Source organism: Frankliniella occidentalis, unplaced genomic scaffold, assembly GCF_000697945.3.
Source record: "Frankliniella occidentalis isolate FOCC.00 unplaced genomic scaffold, Focc_3.1 Scaffold14, whole genome shotgun sequence".
In the NCBI taxonomy this organism is placed as follows: domain Eukaryota; kingdom Metazoa; phylum Arthropoda; class Insecta; order Thysanoptera; family Thripidae; genus Frankliniella; species Frankliniella occidentalis.
Window position 1 is genome coordinate 1 of NW_026267144.1, and position 22,735 is coordinate 22,735.

The 22,735-nt window shown below is 43.1% G+C and overlaps 5 protein-coding genes across 8 annotated transcripts in view; 2 read left to right on the forward strand and 3 right to left on the reverse strand.

Moving 5' to 3' along the window:
* Nucleotides 1-688: 688 nt before the first annotated feature.
* LOC127748807 (band 3 anion transport protein-like) lies at nucleotides 689-11,391 on the forward strand. 3 transcript variants are annotated; one of them, XM_052263744.1, is made up of 21 exons: nucleotides 689-871; nucleotides 1,066-1,277; nucleotides 2,086-2,327; nucleotides 2,774-3,079; nucleotides 3,428-3,609; nucleotides 3,700-4,223; nucleotides 4,443-4,532; nucleotides 5,651-5,773; nucleotides 5,853-6,053; nucleotides 6,161-6,265; nucleotides 6,380-6,584; nucleotides 6,658-6,870; nucleotides 6,955-7,103; nucleotides 7,177-7,371; nucleotides 7,457-7,602; nucleotides 7,694-7,847; nucleotides 7,933-8,189; nucleotides 8,298-8,512; nucleotides 8,586-8,794; nucleotides 8,871-9,041; nucleotides 9,148-11,391. In XM_052263744.1, the coding sequence occupies exons 1-21, from the start codon at nucleotides 757-759 to the stop codon at nucleotides 9,217-9,219; spliced, it is 4,086 nt and encodes a 1,361-aa protein (XP_052119704.1). In that variant the 5' UTR covers nucleotides 689-756; the 3' UTR covers nucleotides 9,220-11,391. The 3 variants fall into 3 exon arrangements, with proteins under 3 accessions (XP_052119704.1, XP_052119703.1, XP_052119705.1); XM_052263743.1 differs by having other exon boundaries at nucleotides 690-871; nucleotides 7,682-7,847; XM_052263745.1 differs by lacking the exon at nucleotides 4,443-4,532 and having other exon boundaries at nucleotides 690-871; nucleotides 7,682-7,847.
* On the reverse strand, nucleotides 11,361-14,085 carry LOC113204990 (kelch domain-containing protein 4). Its single transcript, XM_026420396.2, has 9 exons — nucleotides 13,881-14,085; nucleotides 13,498-13,668; nucleotides 13,192-13,427; nucleotides 12,872-13,038; nucleotides 12,614-12,763; nucleotides 12,323-12,535; nucleotides 12,115-12,230; nucleotides 11,746-11,983; nucleotides 11,361-11,656 (listed from the first exon to the last, which is right to left on the reverse strand). Exons 1-9 carry the CDS (start codon nucleotides 13,992-13,994, stop codon nucleotides 11,484-11,486), a joined length of 1,578 nt encoding a protein of 525 aa, XP_026276181.1. The 5' UTR covers nucleotides 13,995-14,085; the 3' UTR covers nucleotides 11,361-11,483.
* Nucleotides 14,086-14,165: 80 nt separating this feature from the next.
* LOC113204989 (uncharacterized) lies at nucleotides 14,166-17,566 on the forward strand. The gene is made up of 12 exons (XM_026420395.2): nucleotides 14,166-14,542; nucleotides 14,702-14,755; nucleotides 14,850-14,913; nucleotides 14,998-15,067; nucleotides 15,154-15,357; nucleotides 15,463-15,695; nucleotides 15,942-16,005; nucleotides 16,093-16,812; nucleotides 16,888-16,967; nucleotides 17,053-17,120; nucleotides 17,223-17,330; nucleotides 17,419-17,566. The coding sequence occupies exons 1-12, from the start codon at nucleotides 14,450-14,452 to the stop codon at nucleotides 17,533-17,535; spliced, it is 1,875 nt and encodes a 624-aa protein (XP_026276180.2). The 5' UTR covers nucleotides 14,166-14,449; the 3' UTR covers nucleotides 17,536-17,566.
* Nucleotides 17,188-20,546, reverse strand: LOC113204991 (rabenosyn-5). The gene is made up of 11 exons (XM_026420397.2): nucleotides 20,146-20,546; nucleotides 19,942-20,070; nucleotides 19,714-19,854; nucleotides 19,459-19,620; nucleotides 19,199-19,377; nucleotides 18,990-19,129; nucleotides 18,804-18,890; nucleotides 18,536-18,709; nucleotides 18,255-18,393; nucleotides 18,063-18,169; nucleotides 17,188-17,961 (listed from the first exon to the last, which is right to left on the reverse strand). Exons 1-11 carry the CDS (start codon nucleotides 20,282-20,284, stop codon nucleotides 17,853-17,855), a joined length of 1,506 nt encoding a protein of 501 aa, XP_026276182.1. The 5' UTR covers nucleotides 20,285-20,546; the 3' UTR covers nucleotides 17,188-17,852.
* A 387-nt stretch (nucleotides 20,547-20,933) lies between these two features.
* Nucleotides 20,934-22,735, reverse strand: part of LOC113204953 (fibrillin-1-like) — a 24,082-nt gene continuing 22,280 nt past the window's right edge. For both annotated transcript variants that reach the window (XM_052263747.1, XM_052263746.1), the window contains 6 exons: nucleotides 22,575-22,711; nucleotides 22,256-22,498; nucleotides 22,150-22,181; nucleotides 21,946-22,068; nucleotides 21,529-21,856; nucleotides 20,934-21,432 (listed from right to left, as the gene is read on the reverse strand). In XM_052263747.1, coding sequence (XP_052119707.1) covers nucleotides 21,314-21,432; nucleotides 21,529-21,856; nucleotides 21,946-22,068; nucleotides 22,150-22,181; nucleotides 22,256-22,498; nucleotides 22,575-22,711 — 982 coding nt within the window. In that variant the 3' untranslated portion in view covers nucleotides 20,934-21,313. The remainder of the gene's footprint in view (nucleotides 21,433-21,528; nucleotides 21,857-21,945; nucleotides 22,069-22,149; nucleotides 22,182-22,255; nucleotides 22,499-22,574; nucleotides 22,712-22,735) is intronic.

Genomic DNA, 22,735 nt, shown 5'->3' on the forward strand with positions numbered 1-22,735 from the left:
CTTGGAGAAGACCTCGGCTCTGAAAGGGTCGCGTCGTGGAGCAGGTATTAGTGCTCTGCGGCCTTGGTTCTGACGCGCATCATGGCGTGTATAGCGTGTCTCGGAACAATGATGAGCTTTCAAGTTTCCAGCAGCAGGCCGCAAAGGTCTCTGTCGGGGCTGAGGTGCGGTGGAGGCGGTGTGTGGTGGGGCTGGGCTGGGCTGCGTGTGGGGGTGGGTGCGCCCCCCCCCCCCTCCTTTCCAGTTCACCTTGTTTGTTCGCCCTTCCTCCCGCTCTCTCCCCCGACCCAATCCCTCTCTCTGTGCTCGGTGCGTTTTGCTGACGGAGCAATTATAGAGCGGGACAAACTAAGGAGGAAGAGGTGGGGGTGGTGGCCCCCGCTCAAACTGTCGCCCCCCGCCCCGCCTCGGGGTCCCCGGGGTGCTCCACGGCTCCCGAGCGCCAGCTCAACTTTTCAGAATTGATTACTTCCAAGCAGCGATGGCTTTGATTTGCATTTCTGATGCCTGGAATGAATGGGTGGGCGGCGGAGGGTGGTGTGGCGCGGGAGGCGGCGCTCCCTTTAAAGCTTTCGCCCCTGCTGTCTCGTTTTGTTGGCGACGCTGTCGCCCACTCTGTCGTTTTCTTCCTGACCGGTTTCGAATGGATGACCTGCTGTGCTGTGACATTTTTCCCAACCCCGCGTCCCTCTCTTTTTTTGTTCGCAGAGCCATGGACCGGACGCGGACCCGGACGCGCCCTCCCTGGACGAGGAGATGGAGAAGGTGTTCGCCATGGGCGCGAGCGACAAGTTCAGCCTGGCGCGCCTGTCGCCCAGCGAGCCCAACGAGCCCACGCTGGGCGGCCGTTTCAGGGAGGAGGACCACAGCTGTGAGTGAAAAGTTTCATGATTCGGATTGGCATTAGACTGCGGCCAACTTTTTTTTTCAGTTTCCCCTTCTATTACCAAATCCCTCGGTTGAAAATTACTTTAAGAGGCTGGGTGACAAAACCAAAGGGTTTTGCGGTTATAGTGCGAACGTATTTTTTTTTCACTCATTTCACTGCCGTTCCTTTCTGTCCAGACCGGCGCAAGAGCTACCAGCACACCCACTCGCCGCTCAAGCCGCTGCGCCTCCACGAGCTCACGCGCGCCCGCTCCGGGTCCATGAGGCGCCAGCGGACCTCTGAGCCAGGGGGCAGCCCGGGCGCCTCGGCCCCGGCCTCGGCCCCGGCCTCGGCCCCGGCCGCGCAGCCCGAGGATCCCTCGTCGCCAATCACGTCCACGCCGGCCGAGGTACGTAGCGGCGGGAGCGGCGCAAAAGGGCAAATGAAGAGGAAAATACAGAGTTTTTATTTTATTTTTTACAATGAGGGGAGAGGGGGGGCTTCCGAGAACAAATGATGATGGCTTCATCAGTGGGAGGCGGGCTTCCCTTTATGCCGGTTATTCCTGAACGGGGGCGCGCGCGCGGCTCCTCGCTGGAGACCGAAAATAATATAAAAGGGGGATGAAACCGGTGAAACCCGTCTGTTGCGTGCCTCGCTCTATGAGGCGGGTAAATTTAAATGACATCTCTCATTTTGACGGTGACGGCGCTGAGCGGCCAGGACTATAACCGGCTCAGCACTGCTAAGTCATCATCTCTGAAAGCAGCGCGCACCGGCCAGGTGGCCGGTTGGCGGCCGGACTGTGCTCGACGGGGAGGGTCTGGTCGGAGGGGAGGCCTCCCGCTGGGCTGTGGCGCGAAGCTGCCCCCGGGTGTTGCCTACCCAGCGGGTGCCCGGCGCCGCCAGACAGCCAGACAAACGCACAAAGGAAATCGGGTTACCACGAACAGAATCTCATTTCTACGTGTGGCGCCGTCTTATCCGTGATCGAGTTTCAGCAGCTCTCCTGTCGCGGCGAAAGCCAAGCCGTCCGCCCTTCTTCTACGCCGCCGCCGCCTCGCCGAACGAACATTTCCTTCGACGTCTCGAACAAAGCGGGAGGCATTGGCAATTCTCCCGGCGTCGTGGCGACACGCGTCCGAGATTCCATTCCGGCGGAGGAGTTGGATCGCAATCCTCACCTGAATTGAACGCCCCCTGCGGTGTGCTTACAGGAGGGCGCCGACAAGGCCCACCCCCTGGCCGGCGTCCTGTACAGCAGCCTGCGGCCCAGCCCCGGCGCCAGCCCCCGCACCAGCCCTCGGCCCAGCCCGCGGCCCAGCCCGCGGCCAAGCCCTCGGCCCAGCCCTCGGCACAGTCACAGCGCCTCGCTAGCCTCGCAGGGCTCGCAGGAGTCGCGGGGGTCCCAGGAGTCGCGAGGCTCAGCCGACACGGAGACGACCCTACCAGCGGGCAGGTTGGTGTCATACAGCGCGTCTTTCTCTGGCTTCTGTCGTCTACTACACATTCAATATAAAAGCAGTTGAGGTGATATAACGCGCGTCCCCTTTCTGAGGCACAGCCCCTTACCTTTCTGCCTCGCCTTTCACTACCCCCTCCAGGACTAGAGAGTCCTCCCCTTTCCTTTTATTTTTACTCGGCATGTGTCGGATTTCGAGAAAGGGGCCTAAGGGGAGTGGGCAAAGGACAAATTACATTTAGGACTCGTCATGTCTTGCGCAACTTGCCCCGGTCTGGGCGGCAGGGTGGATATGTGTGTGTGTGTGTGTGTGTGTGTGTGTGTGTGTGTGTGTGTGCGTGTGCGTGTGTGTGAAAGGGGGAGGTGAAAAGACCACAGGAGGTAAGAAGGACGACAGGGAGAACACCTTCAGAGTGATACAAAGCGCCCTTGCTCTCCCGCAGTCTGAAGGATGAGGTGGTCGACGACGACCCCGACTACGAGCTGGAGCGGCGCGACAGCGTGTCGGAGGCGCTGCTGTCGGAGCGCGCCGGCTCGGGCTCCGGCTCGGGCCTGTACCACGACGTGGACTCGGAGGCGCTCAAGCGGGTGCAGTTCCACATCGGCGGCATCGCGGAGGAGCGGAGCGGCACGACGCCCGAGGGCGAGGAGCCGCCGCACGACGCCAGCCAGGACGCGTCGTCGCCGCACCACCCGGGCGACCAGACGGCGTCCCCCAAGGAGGACCGTCGCGCCAAGAGGAAGCACACGTAAGTGAGGTGACGGGGCCGGCGGGGCCGGCGGCGACTGAGCAAGCAGCCCGAGTACACAAGGCTGGCGGGGAGGGCGGGGTGCCCCCCGGGGCCCGGGGTCCTGGTGAGGTGCGCACACCGCTTACGACCTTGCCCCTCCCCGCTCTCCGGTCCCGGGCCGCCCGCCACGCCGCCGCCCCCTAGAGCGCCTGCGAACCGATGGGTAGGCAACCCACGGGCCGCGGCGCACGCCTGTTGAGCAGCTGGCCTACCCCACGGCGCCCGGCTCCCGGCCGCAAGCCCGCTCTGCGTTAGCTCTGCGCAGCGCGCTCCTTACGCGTCCATACTTTTCCCCTGTCGACGCAGGCGCCACCACCACCATCACCATCACCACCACCGCTTCCATCGGAAGTTCAGCCTCCAGGAGGACCTGGAGTGGCGGAAGAGGTCGGGGGCCGAGTTCCCTTCGCAGAGCGAGCGGCGTCGAGCCAGTGTGCACCCCGAGGAGGCCGCCACCCTGCACGAGATGGACCTCGAGAAGCTGACAAGTGAGCGACGCGCGCCGGCACGTAGGGTGTACACTCCTCAGGGAGAACTCTAAGCAATGACTCTAAGCGATGTCCCGTCTTGCTCCACAGGCCACCGCTTCGACGACGTCAAGGGCATGCGGCGCTTCAAGATCCTGCACCAGGGCGGCACGGGCGCGCACGCGCACAGCGCGCTCCCCGGCGACCGCCTGGGCTTCTCCAAGCGCGTGTTCGACCACACGCCGCACGAGGTGTTCGTGCAGCTGGACGAGCTGTGCGGCGAGGGCGAGGACCGCGAGTGGAAGGAGACGGCGCGTTGGATCAAGTACGAGGAGCACGTGGAGGAGGGCGCGGACCGCTGGGGCCGGCCGCACGTCGCCTCACTCAGCTTCCACTCGCTGCTCAACCTGCGCCGCTGCCTCGAGACGGGCGTGGTCATGCTGGACTGCGAGGAGCACGACCTGCCCGGCGTGGCGTACCGCGTCGTGGAGCAGATGGTCATCTCGGAGCTCATCCGGCCCAAGGACAGGGTGACGGTGATGCGCGCCCTCCTGCTGCGGCACCGGCACGTCAACGAGCACGAGCGCTTCCGCTTCGGCATGAAGAAGGCCTCCGTCAGCTACACCAGCCTGCAGGTAAGGGGGCCGCGGAGGCACAGTCGCCTCAAGAACATAAGAACGGCTATCTATCCAACAAGGTATTCTACACACTCTATACAAAGTCCTCTCTGAGCTGGATATCTTACTGGATTCATTTGTTCAACTAATGGTCGGTTATAAAACCAACTGCACAACTTTCCGTGCATTCAATTTCTGAAAAATACACTCACACGGCTTTGGTGGTTCTGCTGCCAGTCCCTAGCAGCGGCGGCGGAGGCTGGTCGGTGCCCACTGTGCGCAGAGCCTGACGACTGCGAGTCTTACTACTACCAGTCATCTTCATATGTAACTCTATAATTTTGTTAACCAATAGTTCAGCTCCTGCCTTTACTTTTTATTTTCTTCTTTGCGCTCGAATGTTTCTATACACTTTAGTTGATGCAATTGCCACTTTGCAACCTTCTCTGCTGAAGCCCACATCTGTATTATACCAAAATCTATAGTTTACCGTGTTTGTTGCCTTCAACAGGATTGCTGAATACGCCAATGTTTAACTTCCGTAGGATTCAAATTTTACCAATACATCACTGCTGTGATTAGCTTTTTAAGTACATTGAATTTTATTTTTATTTGATGCTTCATTTAAAGAAAAAGCATAGTGATGACAGAGTTTAGTGTTCCACAGTGCATGTAAAAACCAGATCAACCTGTAAACGTGCTTGCATCAAATCCATTGTGCTTTTACTATACTGATAGAAAATGAAGTACTCTACCTCTACCTCAACAAGCATCAGACAAGCTCTCATTCAGAAATTTTATCAACAGAAATGATATTTTCATTACTTATATTGAAATTTTTAAGTATCTAAAATTTTCTGAGGGAGCTATGTGTTATTATTTTGATGATATAGTTACGATAGCATTAGTTTATTTGAAATAGTAGACATGACTCACATTTTTTTTATCTCTGCAAGGTGGCCCACCAACCCTCGATCATTTTGCAGATTTACTGAACCTCACGCACGCGGCACGCGTTTCGCGGGTTGCCTGCTCGCTCGGGGCCGTAAGGCGCGATTAATGATACAGTATGACTACAAAATGATCAGGGCTTGGTGTCCCAGGGATCCGTGGCCCACCCTAGATTTTAGTATCTTTCTCAACTGACAGACATTTGAAATTAGGTAGAGTATTTAGGAGACCGCAGAGAGAAAAAAGACATAGTCCTAGTCGCAAATGTAGATAATAAGTAGAGATTGGTGAGGCATTCTTGGCGATAACTTCAAGAATTGATACTGAGCTAGCTAGAAAAGTCACAGGCGAAAGAGTTGAATAGAATCTGATCAAAATAGATTCAATTTTTAATATTATTGTACAGTTTTGCTTTTGTATTACCTGCCTTACTTAAGTTTGTAGAAATAATTTTTTTATCAATGTGGAATCTCACTTATATTTATTTGTTCTAGAATTTAAATGATGACAAACGGCCAAGGATTATTACGCCTCAAACTAATTTAAATGCTTCACTGAAAGATGGTTGCAACAACTCTTCGAATCACAATGATGGGAAACATAAGGATAGTCTTGTGGTAAGCATCAAATGACCTTTATGACCTTTAATTATACTAACTCTACTAGGATAAAGTAATTCCCTAATTTAAATTTCAGATTGATATGAAGGAAGAAACTACTTACAGTTCTTCAACTGAAGACCTCAACAAAAAAGGGACCAACGACACTATTTTGAAAAGAATACCTGTGGGAGCAGAAGCATTGACTGTTTTGGTTGGCTCTGTAGATTTTTTGGAACAGCCAACTATTGCCTTTGTTCGATTGGCAGAAGGAAGTCTGATGCCAGCTATCACAGAGGTAGGTGAAGCAAAAAATGAGTACCATCTGAAAAATCCACAAAACTTTGAAAAGAACACTTTACACTTACATTTATGATTAAGTGCCTTAAACATGATTTCTTCTAGGTGTCCATCCCTGTGAGATTTATTTTTATTTTGTTGGGCCCAGTCAATGCAGATATGGATTACCATGAGATAGGTCGCTCTCTTTCAACTTTAATGGCTAATCAGGTAAAATCTTAAATAATTTTCACTGTATTCACTACTCTGCTTCTTAATTTAAGATGTAACTATTGTAGTTATGAATTCACTATCCAATGATATTTTTCATAATCCTTTGAACAGTCATTTCATCAAATAGCCTATAAAGCTGAACATAGAACAGAGTTATTATCAGCAATAAATGACTTCCTGGACTGCAGTATTGTACTCCCCCCTGGAGACTGGGAGCGTCAAGATCTCATTCCTTTTGATGACATTAAGGCCAAAAGTGATGCTATTCGTCGTCGAAAAACAACCAAACTATTAGATACCGATGAGCTGCAGAAAGGTATGAATAATACCAAATCAAAACAAGGCCTAAGATATTATTGTTATTAAAACTTCTATACTTTGTTAAATAGCTCTCTTGGAACAAGCTGCAAAGAAAGCTCTTCGCCCTGATCCCCTAAGACGCACAAAGAGACCATGGGGAGGTCTTGTTAATGATGTTAAACGTCGATTACCCTTTTATTTGTCTGATTTTAAAGACGGTTTCAATTTACAAACAATTGCAGCTGCCATTTTTATGTATTTTGCTGCACTCTCAGCTTCTATCACATTTGGTGGCCTCATGGGTTTGTACCAATATTATTTATATTTGATGCACCTATCATACTGTTGACAGTAGAGAAATTCCTTCACTTCATATTATCTTACAGGTGACAAAACTCAAAACATGATTGGTATATCTGAAACTCTAGTAGCTACCTCTATAGCAGGTGTTGTCTTTGCGCTTCTTGCTGGACAACCCTTAGTCATTGTTGGTGCAACAGGACCCCTCTTGCTTTTCGATGAAAGTCTTTTCAATGTAAGTTTACCTAAAGTCTTTCCTACGCTCAAAAATTAATGAAAATTTACAGAGGTGGATTTCAATGTTTCAGATGTGTAGTTCTAATGGGATTAATTACCTTTCAATGAGAGTATTCATTGGCATCTGGCTCTTTGTGATTGCATTTATTGTTAGCTGTTTTGAAGGCAGTGTCTTTGTGAAAGTGTTCACACGATTTACAGAAGAAATCTTTGCTTCTCTTATCTGTATTATTTACATTGTTGAAAGTGTAATGAAACTCTTTAAGGTAAAATATAAATACTTTTTAAAAATGGATATAAGCTGATTTTAGGGGCATTAAAGACTCATGGGTTGATAATTTTCCATTTCAGATCTATGAAACCCATCCACTCAGGTCATTGGCTGACTATTGCGAGGGGTCGGGAAAGTATATACCAATTGGAGCGTTGAGTTCAATTGAAAACTTCACCACCTTAAATGATGACTCAAACGATTTTGCTGGAGAGGGAACCACATTGTGAGCTAACTGTAAAATAAAATTGAAGAAACCTGAAACACAAATTTATTTTTGTTGTTTAAATTTTAATATTTTCCAGATCTAACACCAGTGTTACTATTTCACCAACTGGATATCGAACTACAAAGGACCTGCCCGTTAGCCAACCAAATACTGCATTATTTTGCACAATTTTGGCTTTAGGGACGTTTTTTATAGCTTATTATTTGCGTCAATTCCGCAACAGCAAATTTCTTGGACGAAGTGTGAGTGAATGCTGTCATGTCTTTGAAAATAATCAAGGTTTATTCTGAATTTGCTAAAAATAATTTGGACTCATATTGTTTCCAGGCTCGACGAGCATTAGGAGATTTTGGTGTACCAATTGCTATTATAGTAATGGTCTTGATGGATTATTTAATACCTGGAACTTACACAGAAAAATTAAAGGTACCAGAAGGTCTTTCACCCTCTAATCCTGAAGTACGAGGTTGGATTATCTCTCCAGCAGGAGGAAGTGAGCCAATACAGTGGTGGGTAGCATTTGCTTGTGTAGTGCCAGCTCTTCTAATCTACATTCTTCTCTTCATGGAGACACACATCTCTGAGTAAGTTAAATCAAATCATGCCTTATGAAGACTATCAGCTAGTTGTCAAATATGTATATTTTAATTGTCTTTTAAAACATATTTTAAACCTTCAACAATTTATTTTAGGCTTATCATTGACAAAGAAGAAAGAAAATTACAGAAAGGCTCTGGCTTTCATCTGGACATAGTGTTAATATGTTTCCTGAATATGGGTTGTGGTTTCATGGGTGCTCCATGGGTGTGTGCAGCAACAGTACGGTCCGTAGCTCATGTATCTGCTGTCACAGTTATGTCTAGAACTCACGCTCCTGGTGATAAACCACACATCATAGAAGTTAAAGGTATCGGTATCATTGATAATTTACAGTACTAAAAATAAAGATTAGTTCTCAACATAAACTTTCCAAATTACAGAACAACGCCTCAGTGCTCTTCTGGTGTCAACAATGGTGGGGCTTTCAGTTTTAATGTCGCCTCTACTTCGTCTTGTGCCAATGTCAGTGCTTTTTGGAATTTTTCTGTACATGGGCATATCTTCAATAGCAGGTATTCAATTTTTTGAACGCCTTAAACTATTTTTTATGCCTGTAAAACACCATTCATCTGCACCCTATGTCAGAAAGGTTAGTAGCTCCCCACTTCGTTTTAATTTTTATCTATCTAGAACTTGTAATTATTTGAATTCAACTTTTTAAATAGGTTGCAACATTCAAGATGCATATGTACACATTGATTCAACTGCTATGTTTAGTAGCTTTGTGGGTTGTAAAATCAACTGTACTATCACTAGCATTCCCATTCTTCTTGTTACTGATGGTTCCTCTTAGAGCTCAATTGAGTCGTGTGTTTACACCAATTGAACTGAGAGCTGTAAGTAATCCGATCATGAGAAAGTCCACTTCCCCATAATGATTTGTTTTAAAAATATAAACAAACTCTCTATTTTTCTTCTTTTTTTTGTATGAATTCTATTCAGCTGGACAGCAACAAACCTGATGATGATGATGATGAACCTGATTTCTATGCAGAAGCTCCACTTCCAGTTTAAGAAACTGTAATGTAACCATTCCAAAGTACTCAGGTAATACTACTCAAGAGGCCTCCCAGTTATGGCTAAAAGTATGTATTATACAATACATCTTGGACAGAAAAAGGAAGATGTCCTCTGAAATGAGAGTTTTACAAAAATGTTGTAAATAAAAGTAAACCAGTGTGACAAAAAGTGACAACATGGTGACAACTCATCATATATGTATATATATTTGGGCTGTGGTGCGTAATGTCAGTACCTGGTCTTCTTGACTGGCAGAAATGCACAATGATTACATTCTTATTCCTAAGGAGTTATGTGAACCCCAAGGGGAAGTATATGTATATAGCATTTTCTCTTCCTACTTGAAATATGAATCAAGTACATTGTATATTACTTAGATTATTTCATTAGATTTTTTAAAATAGCTCAATTTAACAAATTTTAATGAAATTATTTTTAACAGTATTTAAGTAAATTTTCCTGTGATTCTAAACAAATTATATCATAATGTAGAGATGACAAGTAAGATTTGTGCCTTTTCAGTATCTTTTATGTATTACTATCATAGTCTTAGATAAATATTTTGAGATTTTATGGAGAGATTGATCTATGTGATGAGTTAGGTAGGATTTATGTGATTGCAGCAAAGATAGATGTTACTTTGATCAACTTCAGATAAGAAACTAGACCAAATTGGTAGAATTTTATAAACAAAATCCACAAATATGCACAGAATTACTTAAACTTATTAAACACGTGCAGCAGCATTCAATTTTTGCGGCTCAAAATTTTGTTGCAGTAAGCGCAATGAACGGTTCAGCATGTTTTGTTGAGTCCTGGCAAATGCTCACTCTGTTAAGACATGTAGATGCATAAACCATGCATAAACTGCATTTGTCTAGTCCGCTGATGTGCTTACCGGAAATAGTGGTGCCCACCCTTGTTCTTGGTGCTGAATACCTGGTCACCAGATTAACCCCTTTTGTCTTTGAGGTATATGAGGTACACAACAATTTGAGAGGTTCAGCTTCCGCTACTCTGCCCTGCAAATTATTTAACTATGCCGCTACACCTTGGCTACGCAGAGTAAATTCTTGGCAAGATACATACAACTCATGATCAATACCTTTGCATACATTGATAGGACAAATTGAGGCACATTGTGCGCACAGCACAGAAAAGACACTGTAATCCCATATATGCACACTATTTTTGTTGAATCTATTACTGTATTCATTAAGGAAATGCTGCAGACTCCATTCCTGTGATAATCTCTTGTGAACCGAAATATAGAAGCTATCACTATTTTTTTCGTGCATTGCCTGTAGCATTAAGTATATTGTCTGCTCAAAAGAATCTGGTGCTTGATGTTTTATTTATTTTTAAATGAATGTTCTGTAGGAGAGTCCATTACAGTACTAAGCCCTGCTAATGCATATTTGTGCTAGTGCCAAAAAACTGTCTATAGACACTCCTCAATTTGTTTGTTCTCTTACAAAGGAACTATATGCATTCAATGAAAATACAAATACAGTAATCTAAGCAGAATAACTAGATCAGAATGCACACATCAAATATTGTGAGGTATGTGTAGAAAACAATGAAAGTAGCTGCACTGCAATTACCTAATTAGATTGAGGCTACACTTATTCCAAGTAGGGTAAAAAAATGAAAACAGAACTGCTTATAGCTTTGTTGAAAAAATTTCTGTAATTTCTTTAGAAAACAAACAAACTTGCTTTCACTGTTGGCTGTTTTTTGGTGGGGATTGGATTGGGTGATATTAGTTGTGAAGATTTGTTTCATAAAACAGCTCTACTTCTTTCAAATGTAATTTTCACAGAAGTCAATATTGTTGTATCAATAGTTTAAGGCCATGTCATTTTCTATGCTTGAGAAAACCCTTTCTTGAGTTGTATGAAAACTTCGTAATGTGAAGAGAGCTTTCACATTACAAACTGATAAGAAAACTTCAAACTATGAAGTGGTTTAGATGTGACTTACAACACATTAATCTGAATCCAACTACATACTAGTTTGTTGGTAATTCTTTGAAAGCTGGTATATTTTTGACAATTTTGACTAAAGGCATATCTTTAGTGTCACCAGTATTATTCACTGTACTTCCCTTGTACTGTTTCATAACCTGAGCTATCTTGAATAAATGGAACTATTTATTTAATTCAATGTGTAACTTGGTATTCATTTCACACAAAATAAGGGGAGGAAGAGAATAAATATGAAAGTTGATTGGTTATTTTACATACCCATCACATGTATTAAGCTACATCCATTTCATCTTCGTTGTCATCTTCTTCATCATCGTCTTCATCATCATCTTCGCTATCACTTCCATCACTACCAGACTCATCCTCTTCACTATCTGATCCTAGCCACTCCTCATTTTGATCATTAGGGACTAGAATCTTCCATTCATCTAATTTGTGAAGATCTAGAAAAAAACAAAACAAATTTTGCTTAATAAAGAAGTACTCAATTTACTTTTTCAAAATTGCAAATAGTCAAAGGGGCATAACTTGCCTAGGGAGTAGAAGTCATTGAAAGTAAATCGACGATCACCATCTTCCGTCATACCACCAAATAAGTAAAGCACACCATGTTTCACAACTAATCCACAACTCATCCGGGTGGATGGTGTGAAGACAGTTGTCAAACTTTTATTATCTACAGAATCTGAGGTTGTACTAGAGGGGGCAGGCCCCATGGTCACTTTAAAGATGCCATCATCTGATATGGTAGTAACGGTAGCTGGTTCAACCTGAAAATAAGTTCATCAATACAAACTTGTCCATGATGAAGCTAATGCTATCGATGTTAATAAGAGGATAGGTAAGGTCATTCTCAAACACTTATATATAAATATATATGATAGATGCAAAAGTTACTCACTTCCATTTCATTCCCTTCATCATCTGACTCCTCACCATCTTCATCACAGTCCATTCCTTCACCTTCTTTGGCTTTTCTACGTTTACGCCTTGTCTCTTTCTTCCCGCTTAAAGAAACTGCAATTGAAACAGAACTTACATGTAAATATAATTGACAAGAGTTTATCCACACACATTAAACACAATAGCAATGGATGCATTTAACCTACCTGTTCTCCATGAGAACTTTTCTGTATCAAGCATATAAAAGTCATTGAAAAAAGTTCCAGCAAGATTTTCATCATCATCCTCTGTATCAAACACTCCTCCAAATGCATAGGCCTTGTTAGCAGAACTCATAGCTATGGCCATCCCACATCTTGGAGATGGTTTAACTCCACCTTGTTTCAAAGGCTGCCATTTCCACTTAGTTTGATCATGCTCTGAAAGAAAAACAAACATTAGTTTGACAGAAGAAAAATAATCCAAGCGGAAGCAGTAGGATTGATTTATAGACTTACTTTCAGGTGACAAGAGAAACATATCAGTATGCACAGTGCCCTTATCAACATCTTTCTTAATACGTTCCTTGCTGTAGCCTCCACTAATCAGTATCTTACCATCAGCTAAAGGAATCATCTGGCAACCAGATCGCGGAAGTGGTGCTGTTCCTGGGAGCAAAGAAACACAATTTTCAAACCAAGGACACAAATTCAATCACAATTTATTTATCAAACTAATAAATATTGAGATTGTCTTGTAAACTCTGTTCATCCTACCTGAAGGCACTATTTTCTTCCAAGTGTAATTCTCAAGATCAAAGGCATACACATCATTGAAATATTTGTAATCTCTGAGATTGTCATGGAATCCTCCAAATACTATTAGATGTTTCTTGACACATACCATACGATGGCCACTGCGTGCTGATGGACCACCAGGAGAACTAAGAGAATTGTGAATGTTGTAGGATTATAAAGATGACCACAAAACGTCTGGATTGCCTGAGATTCCCTTGAGAATGTCAGGTTTACTAGGCCCAGAACAATATTCATATCAAATAATATTGCGATATTTTCATTCCATGTACAGTGCTTACTTGATTTTCTCCCACTGCTTTGTTGCCATGTGATAGACCCACAAATCTTTGTAATGATAAAACTGTGATTGAGTAGGGCTAGCATATTCTCCACCAAATACCCACAATTGGCCTTTATTAGCTGCCACAGACACCATTTGATGACCGCTTCGTGGGGGTGCACAGCTTGGGGCCTTCAACACTTTCCATTCATTTCGGGGTATATTGTAGATAAAAAGGTCATTGTATAGGGCAGTCTAAACAGAGAGATTAAAAATTCATATTGAACAAACATTAAATTCTCTCTCCTATTGAAGGTTTACTCACCGTTTGGCCATTGAAATACTCGCCCCCAAATAAGATTAGTTCCTCCTTCTCTGGATGTGCTACAAGGGAAAAGTTGACCCGCCGGGAGGGAGGGCCAACAATGTGTTCCACAACTTCACGTCGTTTCCGTTCTTCAGCTTCGATCTGAGCAACTATACTTTCAATGTCATCCTGCAATAACGCAAAATAACACGTTCAGGTGAATCAAATAAACTTAGATACGCAATGACAACATGCAAAAAAGTCGCAATCGGAAGGGGAAAATAACTTCCAGTGATACGGGAATGCTGTCATGTTATATGCGAATATTCAAAAATCAAAATTTCTGTAAAAAGCGTATTGAACAACGGCACAAGGGGTTAAAGTGATAAATCATAACGCACCTCTCCAATGGCAGCGAGTTCCTTTTTCTGCTTCGCAGTCAACTTTTTTTCCGTTTTGGCCGCAGTCTTTTCGGCACCTTTGCCTTTCTTGGCCTTTTTATCTTTTTTGCCCATTCTATACACTTCAAACACACGTGTTCTGAGTCTGAGATTTACAAACAAGGTGTCAGGAGGAACGCGACCGCGACGTGAACCGGTATTTATGTGAACATAGGAACAACAACGGAACAACAACAACAACGGAACGGAACGGTGCGGAAAGGCGGAAAGCGGCAACAGGTGCACCAATCCACTTAGTCTACCTAACACGATAACTTTAACTTTCAGCTACTATCAAAGGTCAAGAATCTCTCAGGGTGGATATTTTTAGAAGCTTTTGTAGAAAATTGAAATATTTTTAATCCATCTCTAGTCAAATTGGATGAGGTTTGAAAATCCATCGGAGCAAAGAGTGGGCTGGAAAGAAAATAGGCGGCACCCATTCAAACAGCGGCAGCTTCGGAAACTTGCAATTAACGGAATTTATCAAATAATAATTATAATTACAATTGTTTCTGGGCAAGTTGAGAATGTCCTCTCCATTGATGGAACATAGGCGATATCACAAACACAGAACTAAAATAAAGCCTAAAAAAAGGAATGCTAAAAGTTCTCATTTTAAGGTGAGCATTTTGTGATATGATGTTCAGGTGTTCTCTAGTAAATAGTCCCTTTAAAGAATGATAGCCACGTGACAACCCGTTTTGGGTCAAAATTAGTAAATTTAAAGATTGATATACCTTTCACTTCAAGGAGTTTGACAATCTGCAATTTGGTTGCAGGAATCGCACAGTAAAGTGAATCAACTACCACGGATAACTGACAAAAGGTTGACGGTATGTTAAAGCTTTGTGTTTCTGATGTTCTTACTTTTGTATTTGATACTCATAGGAGTCAAAATAACAACACTATTAACGCTAACTTTTTTAGAACAAGAACGGCTTTAACTTGAAAGGAGCTATATCAACATCCCCCTGTTCTAGAGGAACTAAAGGTAACGTGAAAGATTTTGTCGTGAGAACACCCTTTAATTCTGATTTTGGCAACATTCTGAAATAAATCCTCTGCACTTTACCAGCCCATAATGTTAAGAAAGGCACAGTCGATTATGACTTGAAACGTCTTCTTCAGGATGCGAAAAATAAAGTGTATGTAAATTCAAATTTTTCACATGATTTTATTTGGACTCATTTTCTTTACTACTCTCCAATTAAATGTTCCCTTTTCTTTTTAGTTCAAAAGATATCTCCAATTCTGCATCCACTTGCTCAACTTTTTCATCCGATAGGGATGACTCTATTGATTTGGTTGATCCACTCATAGAAAAGGTCAGAAAGGAAAAATCAAAGAGAAGTTGTGGTTCATTCCCTGCATTTCCACCTAAATATAAGCATCATACCAAAGAGGTAACTGCAAGCAGTTCACCTGAAAATGATATGTAAGACAAAAATGTGTCTATTTTCTTAATTTTTTCATATTAAGAAAAAAAGGATTTCTTAAAATATTTAATTGGCTGTACCCTCCATCTGCTTTAATTTGCCAGATCAATACTTGTAAATAATGATGACGACTCAAGCAATTTTAAAGACCAGGACCTACTTTTTCAAGGAAATAGTAGTGGTTCAACCGCAACAAGAAGAGTTGATTTACATAATTCAAGTGGGAACAGTGTACCTACAATCAGAAAAAGGCCTTCATTTTCAGTCCGTCAAAAGTTTGCTGCAGGCATTGTAGACAGCCTTGTTTTAGAAGGAAAGAAACAATTCCCAATTGAAAGTTAGTTGAAGCTGTATTCTCGAGGAAAATGCTTTAGTCAAAATGATGTCATTTTGACCTTTCAGGTCAAAATATCGTCCTTCCAAGTATGGACTTAAAAGTCAGAATGACATTCCAAGACCTTATTTTGACCCCATTTTGACTAAGTTTTCTCACTGGGAATTGTTGCAGTATTTATTTCCATTCATTTTCTTAAAGGTTTTTGCCTTGTTTTGTTTATAGAGTCAACTTACCTTATTTTTCCAGATGATTGTGTCTCTCACTGGCAACGCGATGTTGCATCAAATCTTACTGAGCTTTTCAGGAAGCGGTATGTTTATTATTTTATACTGAGCGTATAATATGCAAGAACCTTTAGTGTTTCCTTTTAGCAAATGTTTTATCATAAATTTTACAGTCATGGTATTTTTTTACACTCAACATATTCATTGGAATCTGATGAGGTACATAAAAAGGATGCATCCCTGCAGAAAGAACTTTTGGGAAAGGAATCTGATAAACCACTAGATCAAGACACCAGGCTCTACCAACTTTTGGGAAAGGAATCTGATAAACCACTAGATCAAGACACCAGGCTCTACCACAACAGAGATAAAATGGGAGTAGAAAATAAAATTGTGACTAACTCAAACGTAGAACGAAAAATGATAGATCAAAATCCTATGTTGTGCAGTAAGAGTGAGAAAGATTTCAAGCAGAAGAGTACAGAGGCATGGGTGAAAGCCATACACCCTGATTTCCAGAATAATGATAAATTTTATAGCAAAAAGAAATGCCAGAAAGACAAGATTTCTGTACCACCATGTGAAACTACCAACCAAACAGAAACGGAGTTTTTAAAGAATTTTAAGAAGAGTGCTGTAGTCAAATCTACTGAAAACCCATTTAAAATTCTGAGCCAACCTGCACCATTGTGGAACGAAAGAGAAAAGAACATTTTTTGGCCAACATCGCCAGTTTTGTCTCCAGTTATAGATCATGTGCCACCTGCTCCAATACCTCACTATTCAGAAGTTGGATGCCAGCTGAATTCTAATCATGGCCACTTTTCTAAAAAATCAAAGATAGATTTATACAACAAAGACGGTTTCTGCAGCAGAGAAAATGGTGTAAACTGGTATGTATTATCACGATTAGTTTCACTCAGCTTTAGTTGGATTTCTGCTTACCACTGTTCATTTACTCCTGGAAGGTATCAGGATAGTCCGAATGCAGCAATTGAACCACCAAAACCCCATACTTCCTGGTTTTCATGGTTAAAAGGCAGCAAAGGTGAGTTCACTTGCATGTATTGAATTTCTACTTTGTCCTTTTTGTTTGAGCAGGATCTTTTACAAGTGTTGTATCTTTTCATCAGAAAAGGGTGACCCTTTAAGTTCTGCAGATCACTTTGAATTTAATCCTCCTGTTTCAAAAAGAAGTAAGGTCTGTACCTCCCTCCTGTGTCGTAAATGAAGTGCATTTGTTATTATATACTTACAAACAGCATCAATTACTGTTAAATATATTTTTATTTTTCCCCATCAGAATCACATTGAAAAGGTTTATGATCAATCAAAGAACAAGGCAATTTCTCTTGCCAATACATCAGAAATGTGGGGTCAATTCCCTAAGATAGCAAGAAGGAGTTATGAGGTAACTGACTTAAATTTAACTGAATGTTTGAAAAGTTTGAACTAACAGTGAAATACATCAATGCTAAGTCTGAATTTTTTTTTTTCAGTCATATCCAAGAGAAATTAAAATTGAAGATCTTGGATATAAGAAACAAGAACATGTCAGTAATAAAACCTCCTTAAACAGTCAGTATATTAAGTTTTCACCAAGAAGAATGTTTTAATGAGTGCATACAGTTTTCAATAGAAGTGCTCTATAGACTACATTTGTTAGTGAATTTGAACAAAAATAAAAAAAAGGGAATATTTACTTTCTCCATTTGATTGAAAATTGGAGCAGCCACTCACAACAGAGACTTTGCAGCCAAGAGAAATAGACGAATATTAAAGAAAATCAGTTCAAGGTATGGAGATCAATTCTCTTAAACAATACCTATAATTCATAATATCCAAAATGCAATCGTTTCGAAACAGGCAACACAGTTGTACATGATCAGATGGTCTTTATCATGCACTAGCATATGCATCAACAAAATAGAAGCTAGCTTGCAGTTTCCTGTCGTTTCTGCTCTTGTTGTCTCCAGTATTCTTCTTGTAATTCTTCTAGGTTTCTCTCAAGTGCCTCAACCTCATCAACTCTTTGAGCTAATCTGCAAATAAAACATTGTGAAGAAAAATAAGTGTAAAGCTACATGGAAAACATGAGATGAATTATTTTGGCAGCAAAAATAGATTAGATTGGGTTTCTTACTTTGCCTCCTTTATGTAATGCTTTAGATTATTCATCTGCTGTACCATAGGGTCGTCTGAGTTAAAAAGCCTTGCTTTTTCAGGAGTCCACCCAGAATCAAGCAGGACCTATGAATAATAGAGGATTAATTTGATTTGTAAGGCCTTGTACACAAATATATATTATGTTTCAAAAACTTAATAAATGACTCACTGTATCTTGGTGGACATTCACATGATTTCTATCAAATGTCTGTTTGTCTCGTCCCTTTTCTCTCACTTTTTGCTTTTGGAGCTGCAATGAAGCCTGGGCTTCCAATTGTTCCTGTTGTATTCGAGCTTTAAGTTCCTGTCTGAAACATTATTGGTCTTCATTAGTGTTGCATTTACATGTTAGGAATTACAATAGAATATATGTTAAGAACCAATCATCCATACGTGTCCTTCGAATGTTTTATCAAGCAGGGGACACAAATTGAGTTTAGGGACACACACCTGCGCTGTTCTTGCATTTCCAAGTATTTTGCCTCCGTTGGTAATGTTGGAAGGCCTAACATCTCATTGCGAAGAAATGCAGTGGCTGCTGCTCTGATTTGTTGCTGAAGCTGTAACGCTCTGCCTCTAGGAGGATTTTCAGTATCAGCACTTCCCAATACTAAAATCTTTTTGCTGGTAAAAGAAGATATAACTAATAACTCTGTATAATTAGCAGTAACAATAAAACTCTTAACCAATACTCATGATAACTTTTGCAACTACGCACCTAAGTGAATCAATGTTTTCAGCAAGCCGAAGCAATTTAGCCCATAATGCTTGAGCTTCTTTAAGTTGATATGTAGATTCTCCACAGCTAGAAGGGGAAAATTAAAACAGCTCATGTAATAATGGGCCAAATCAAAACTATGAATGGATAGATTACAAATGCATTTGATTATATTATATCTGTCACCTTATTGAGTTACACATCTTAATATATGTGGGAAGAAACTGGTTGGCGTCTTGCATGTAAGTCCTTAAACGCTCATAAAATTGTATCAAAATGGGTCTTGCTGCCCTACTCTCTCTCAATGCTTCTCTGCTCTCTAAAAGCTGGAATAAAAATTTTCAAATCAGTAATTTTTACAGCCAAAAGATCAACAAAAGAAGAAGCTTGCTTACATGAAGGCACTCTTTACAGACACGTAAACCAGTGTCTATTTGGTGAACTCCTTCAACTAATGACAAAACTGAGTTAAGACTGGAGTTAGAGTTTGATCGTTTTAATTTTTGAGAGGGTAATGATGAACCTTGAAGTTCGGTTTGTGGCTCAACTTGAGATATAGGACTTGTCATTTTCCCTAAAAGAAATAAGAATAAGAGAAACTGATTTTCACTCGATGACATAAAAAAAAGTTACAAGTTTGTTATTATTAGCTTACTAGCAGTATCAAGAGCAAGAGAGTAACTGCAATCATTGCACATGACAAAACCACAAAGTCGGCAGTGATGTTTTCTCCTGGTCAGGTGAAATGATCTGCTGCAACTTGGACAGAGTCTAACCATTTTTTCATCCACCCAAGGAACAACTTCTTGCTCATGGGCTGAAATAAAAATGTCTTTATTAGTTCTTTCAGACATAGACATAAATGAGGAAAAACCTTTTCAAAGACCTTGTCTATTAAAATTCTACGTACCTTTTCTCTTTAGAGGATCTGAAGGTAAATCTTTCAGTATTTTATCTAGACGTATCAATAACTTGTTGGTTTCAACAGTATAATGCTCCAAGTGCTGGCTACGGACTGCAGAGAACTGTTGTGAATGTGAACGAACCGCTCCTGATTTTTTGGTTATATTAAAAATAGTCAGAATAGTGCAGAGTAGTATTAAAAGAAATCAGAATTGTCAGAGTGATTAGATTTTACCAATAGGTTGTGGTTCATATAAGCTAGGTGAATAGCCCATAACTTTTCGGGAAGAAGCTTGGATTTCTCCTTCATTTCCATAAACACCATCACTTTTCAATATTTTCTTCTTTGCTTTGCCAAATAAATCTGAAACCAAAAAATAAATTGTTAATAAATTGGCACCAATTGAAATAGGCACACCCACTTCATAAAAATACTTGCCTTTAAACGCTTGTAAAACATCCTTGTCCTCATTATGTTCTTTCTCAAAGTGGGACAGTAACTTAACTGCTGTACCGAAGTCAGCCTTACAGACAGGGCAGAGAAATCCCTCTAATACTGAGCCTCCACCTTCTGCCATCCTTTTGCTCTCAATGGACTCAATGGATATGTTTTCTTTCTATGTTATAGTGTTCACTATGACTACTGAATGTGTTATGTTCAGTTGAAAAGGCATCGGACGATCAATCAAACCTCAATGTCACATGGTACTTAAATCACGTACAAAATCATTAGTTGGCTTTGCTAGAATCTAAGTTGTGACAAGTGGTACGAAGTGATGACAGCACGGAAGACAGGTTAAGAGGACGACGAAGCAGACCAAAACCACCAAAACACGATGGTCTGCATTGTTGCCAAACGTACCCTATGTATGAGATTATTCACAGGCTGTTGCACGTAGCATTATTCGCAGTTGTCACCACCTCATCCCCCCTCTCCCCCCCCCCACTCTTGTCAACGGGCTATTTTAGCAGGCGTTGCAGGATTGAGTCGCCAGCATGGATGGAGCTTATGACTCCATGCTAAGGGCTAGGGATTATTGAACTTTATTTGCTTTTGTTGTTTCTTTCAAGAAATTACATTTATTTTGAACTTTCAAATTTGTTGTAACAATTTCACACTATCTGAAGAGTACAATTAAACTTAAGTCTCATTTCACTTTTGCTTCTTTAACAATTTACATGGCAGTGATTATTATATGGCACATCACAAAAAAAAAATAATAATAATTTGAGAAATTTGAAGGAATTTTATTATTTTGACCTATGTATCTATTAGAAACACAAGAACAGTGCATGAGATGTAAATGGTATCAATACATTATCATTCTCTCATTCGGTGCATTGTTTCAGTGCAAAATTTCCACTTTTCTCAGTCATCAATCCTTATTTTTGGAATGCTTGATTACTTGTAAAATAAAAAGAAAGAAAGGAAGAACCTACTGTAAAATGCTATTCAACGCTAACGACGAATCTTCTCTGTCAAAGAAAGTGATTTGTTCAGTCATGTATATATTTTTTGACAAATTAGGTGTGATGGTCTTCGAATGATATAGCCACAGCCACGTGGCTGTAGCGCGCGCTGGGGCTGGGCCTTCCCTCCCGGCCGGTCACGGACACTCTCGCACGTTCAGCTTCCGCAGCTGGTCCAGGTGGTACTGCGCGAGGCGCCGCCGCCGCTCCTCCCACGCCACGCCGGCCGCGCCGTGGTGGTGACGGATGCGGTGATCTGCAACATGAACATCGTGGGGGGCTTGCGTCTTGCATCAGAGGCAGGTCGGTGCCACTGGCACGACCAATGCTGATCGTCAGAGGACACACTTACGCTCCAAGCGTCTCGTCGTTACGGACTGCGCGCCCGCCACGCTCTCCTCGTACACCGAGTCACCGGGGACTGCTCCTGGCCGGCCGGTGGTGGTCGTGGTAGTGGTGGTGGCGGGGGAGGTTGTGGTGGACGGTGCGCTCCGCGGCAGGTCCCACGAGAAGGACGTCCTGGACGAGACGTGCCTGACGGCGGGTCCCGTGGCCCACCTGCGGACGGAGAGGGTCGCCGGGATGGCGGGCGTCCTCTGCTGGGTTTGGGCGTGCTGCGGCCAAACCTGCATGGCGGGCGCGGTGGCGGCGGCCACGGCCACGCAACGCACCACCCCAGACTGTGGAAGGAGTGTCCAAGTTTTGTTAAAGAAATACTTTTAAAAAGCGGACGGGTCCGCGGGCTTGGCTAGTAGTTTGATTTTCTCACTGGTGTGCGCCGAGGTGTTGTTCCTCTGAGGCAGGGCTCCGCTGGCGGCCGCTCCCTACTGCCGCCGTTGACGTAAGCGTGATGCGCGTAGTAGCCCTGGTGGTTGTGGTAGCCAGTGCGCCTCTGTTGGGAAGACGAAAAAGGTTCAGGGCATCCCACTCTGGCTCAGGAAAACTCATCGAAAGAAATTGTTTTGAAACTTACCTGGGCACTTCGCGAAAACGGGAAGGTGTACTCTGCAACAGAGAGGTAAACTTGTAAGACACTAAGGACCCCAGAGAACGATTGCTCGGCCGGGTAATATCCTCACCTCTGACCCCGATGCTGAAGTGGCAGCTGGCTCGGTTGCCCGCCGCGTCTCGGGCGAGGTACGTCACGTAGTGCAGTCCGGGCGACAGGGATTCGCCGGGGTCCTTGGTCCGGAGCAAAGCCTCCACGCCAACGTTGTCGGTGAAGTGCGGCTCGACCCACGAGACGGGGCGCGAGGCCTCGCCGGGGGACAGGTGCACCTCAAAGGAGAGCGGGCAGCGCCACACGCGCGGCCTCTCCACGTCTAAGAGAAAACGATAGGAAAAGATTCACGAATGCGCCGCAAACAACCGACAGGTTTGAAAGACAACGGGACTCACCCCGGACAAGGATGGGCACCGAACAGGAGGAGTTCGCACGGCTCACGGGGCTGCTGGCCACGAAGGTAATGGTGTACGAGCCCGGGCCGAGCTCCGCCGACAGCCGCTTACCCCACACCGGCACGGACTCGACATGCCTGCGGACAGGGAAGCGTAAGCAC

Excerpts from the sequence above, each read along its gene's own strand:
- LOC113204990 (XM_026420396.2), bottom strand. The coding sequence starts at position 13,994 with ATGGGCAAAAAAGATAAAAAGGCCAAGAAAGGCAAAGGTGCCGAAAAG. Across the intron at positions 13,428-13,497 it reads AGTATTTCAATGGCCAAACG|ACTGCCCTATACAATGACCT; the intron begins GTGAGTAAACCT and ends CTCTCTGTTTAG. Across the intron at positions 11,984-12,114 it reads ATGAAGGGAATGAAATGGAA|GTTGAACCAGCTACCGTTAC; the intron begins GTGAGTAACTTT and ends ACTTATTTTCAG.
- LOC127748807 (XM_052263743.1), top strand. The coding sequence starts at position 757 with ATGGAGAAGGTGTTCGCCATGGGCGCGAGCGACAAGTTCAGCCTGGCG. Across the intron at positions 5,774-5,852 it reads AACATAAGGATAGTCTTGTG|ATTGATATGAAGGAAGAAAC; the intron begins GTAAGCATCAAA and ends TTTAAATTTCAG. Across the intron at positions 6,871-6,954 it reads CACATTTGGTGGCCTCATGG|GTGACAAAACTCAAAACATG; the intron begins GTTTGTACCAAT and ends ATTATCTTACAG.
- LOC113204989 (XM_026420395.2), top strand. The coding sequence starts at position 14,450 with ATGTCCTCTCCATTGATGGAACATAGGCGATATCACAAACACAGAACT. Across the intron at positions 14,756-14,849 it reads TAACTGACAAAAGGTTGACG|AACAAGAACGGCTTTAACTT; the intron begins GTATGTTAAAGC and ends TAACTTTTTTAG. Across the intron at positions 17,331-17,418 it reads TAGCAAGAAGGAGTTATGAG|TCATATCCAAGAGAAATTAA; the intron begins GTAACTGACTTA and ends TTTTTTTTTCAG.
- LOC113204991 (XM_026420397.2), bottom strand. The coding sequence starts at position 20,284 with ATGGCAGAAGGTGGAGGCTCAGTATTAGAGGGATTTCTCTGCCCTGTC. Across the intron at positions 19,130-19,198 it reads TCTGTAAAGAGTGCCTTCAT|CTTTTAGAGAGCAGAGAAGC; the intron begins GTAAGCAAGCTT and ends TTTTTATTCCAG. Across the intron at positions 18,710-18,803 it reads GAAAACATTGATTCACTTAG|CAAAAAGATTTTAGTATTGG; the intron begins GTGCGTAGTTGC and ends TTCTTTTACCAG.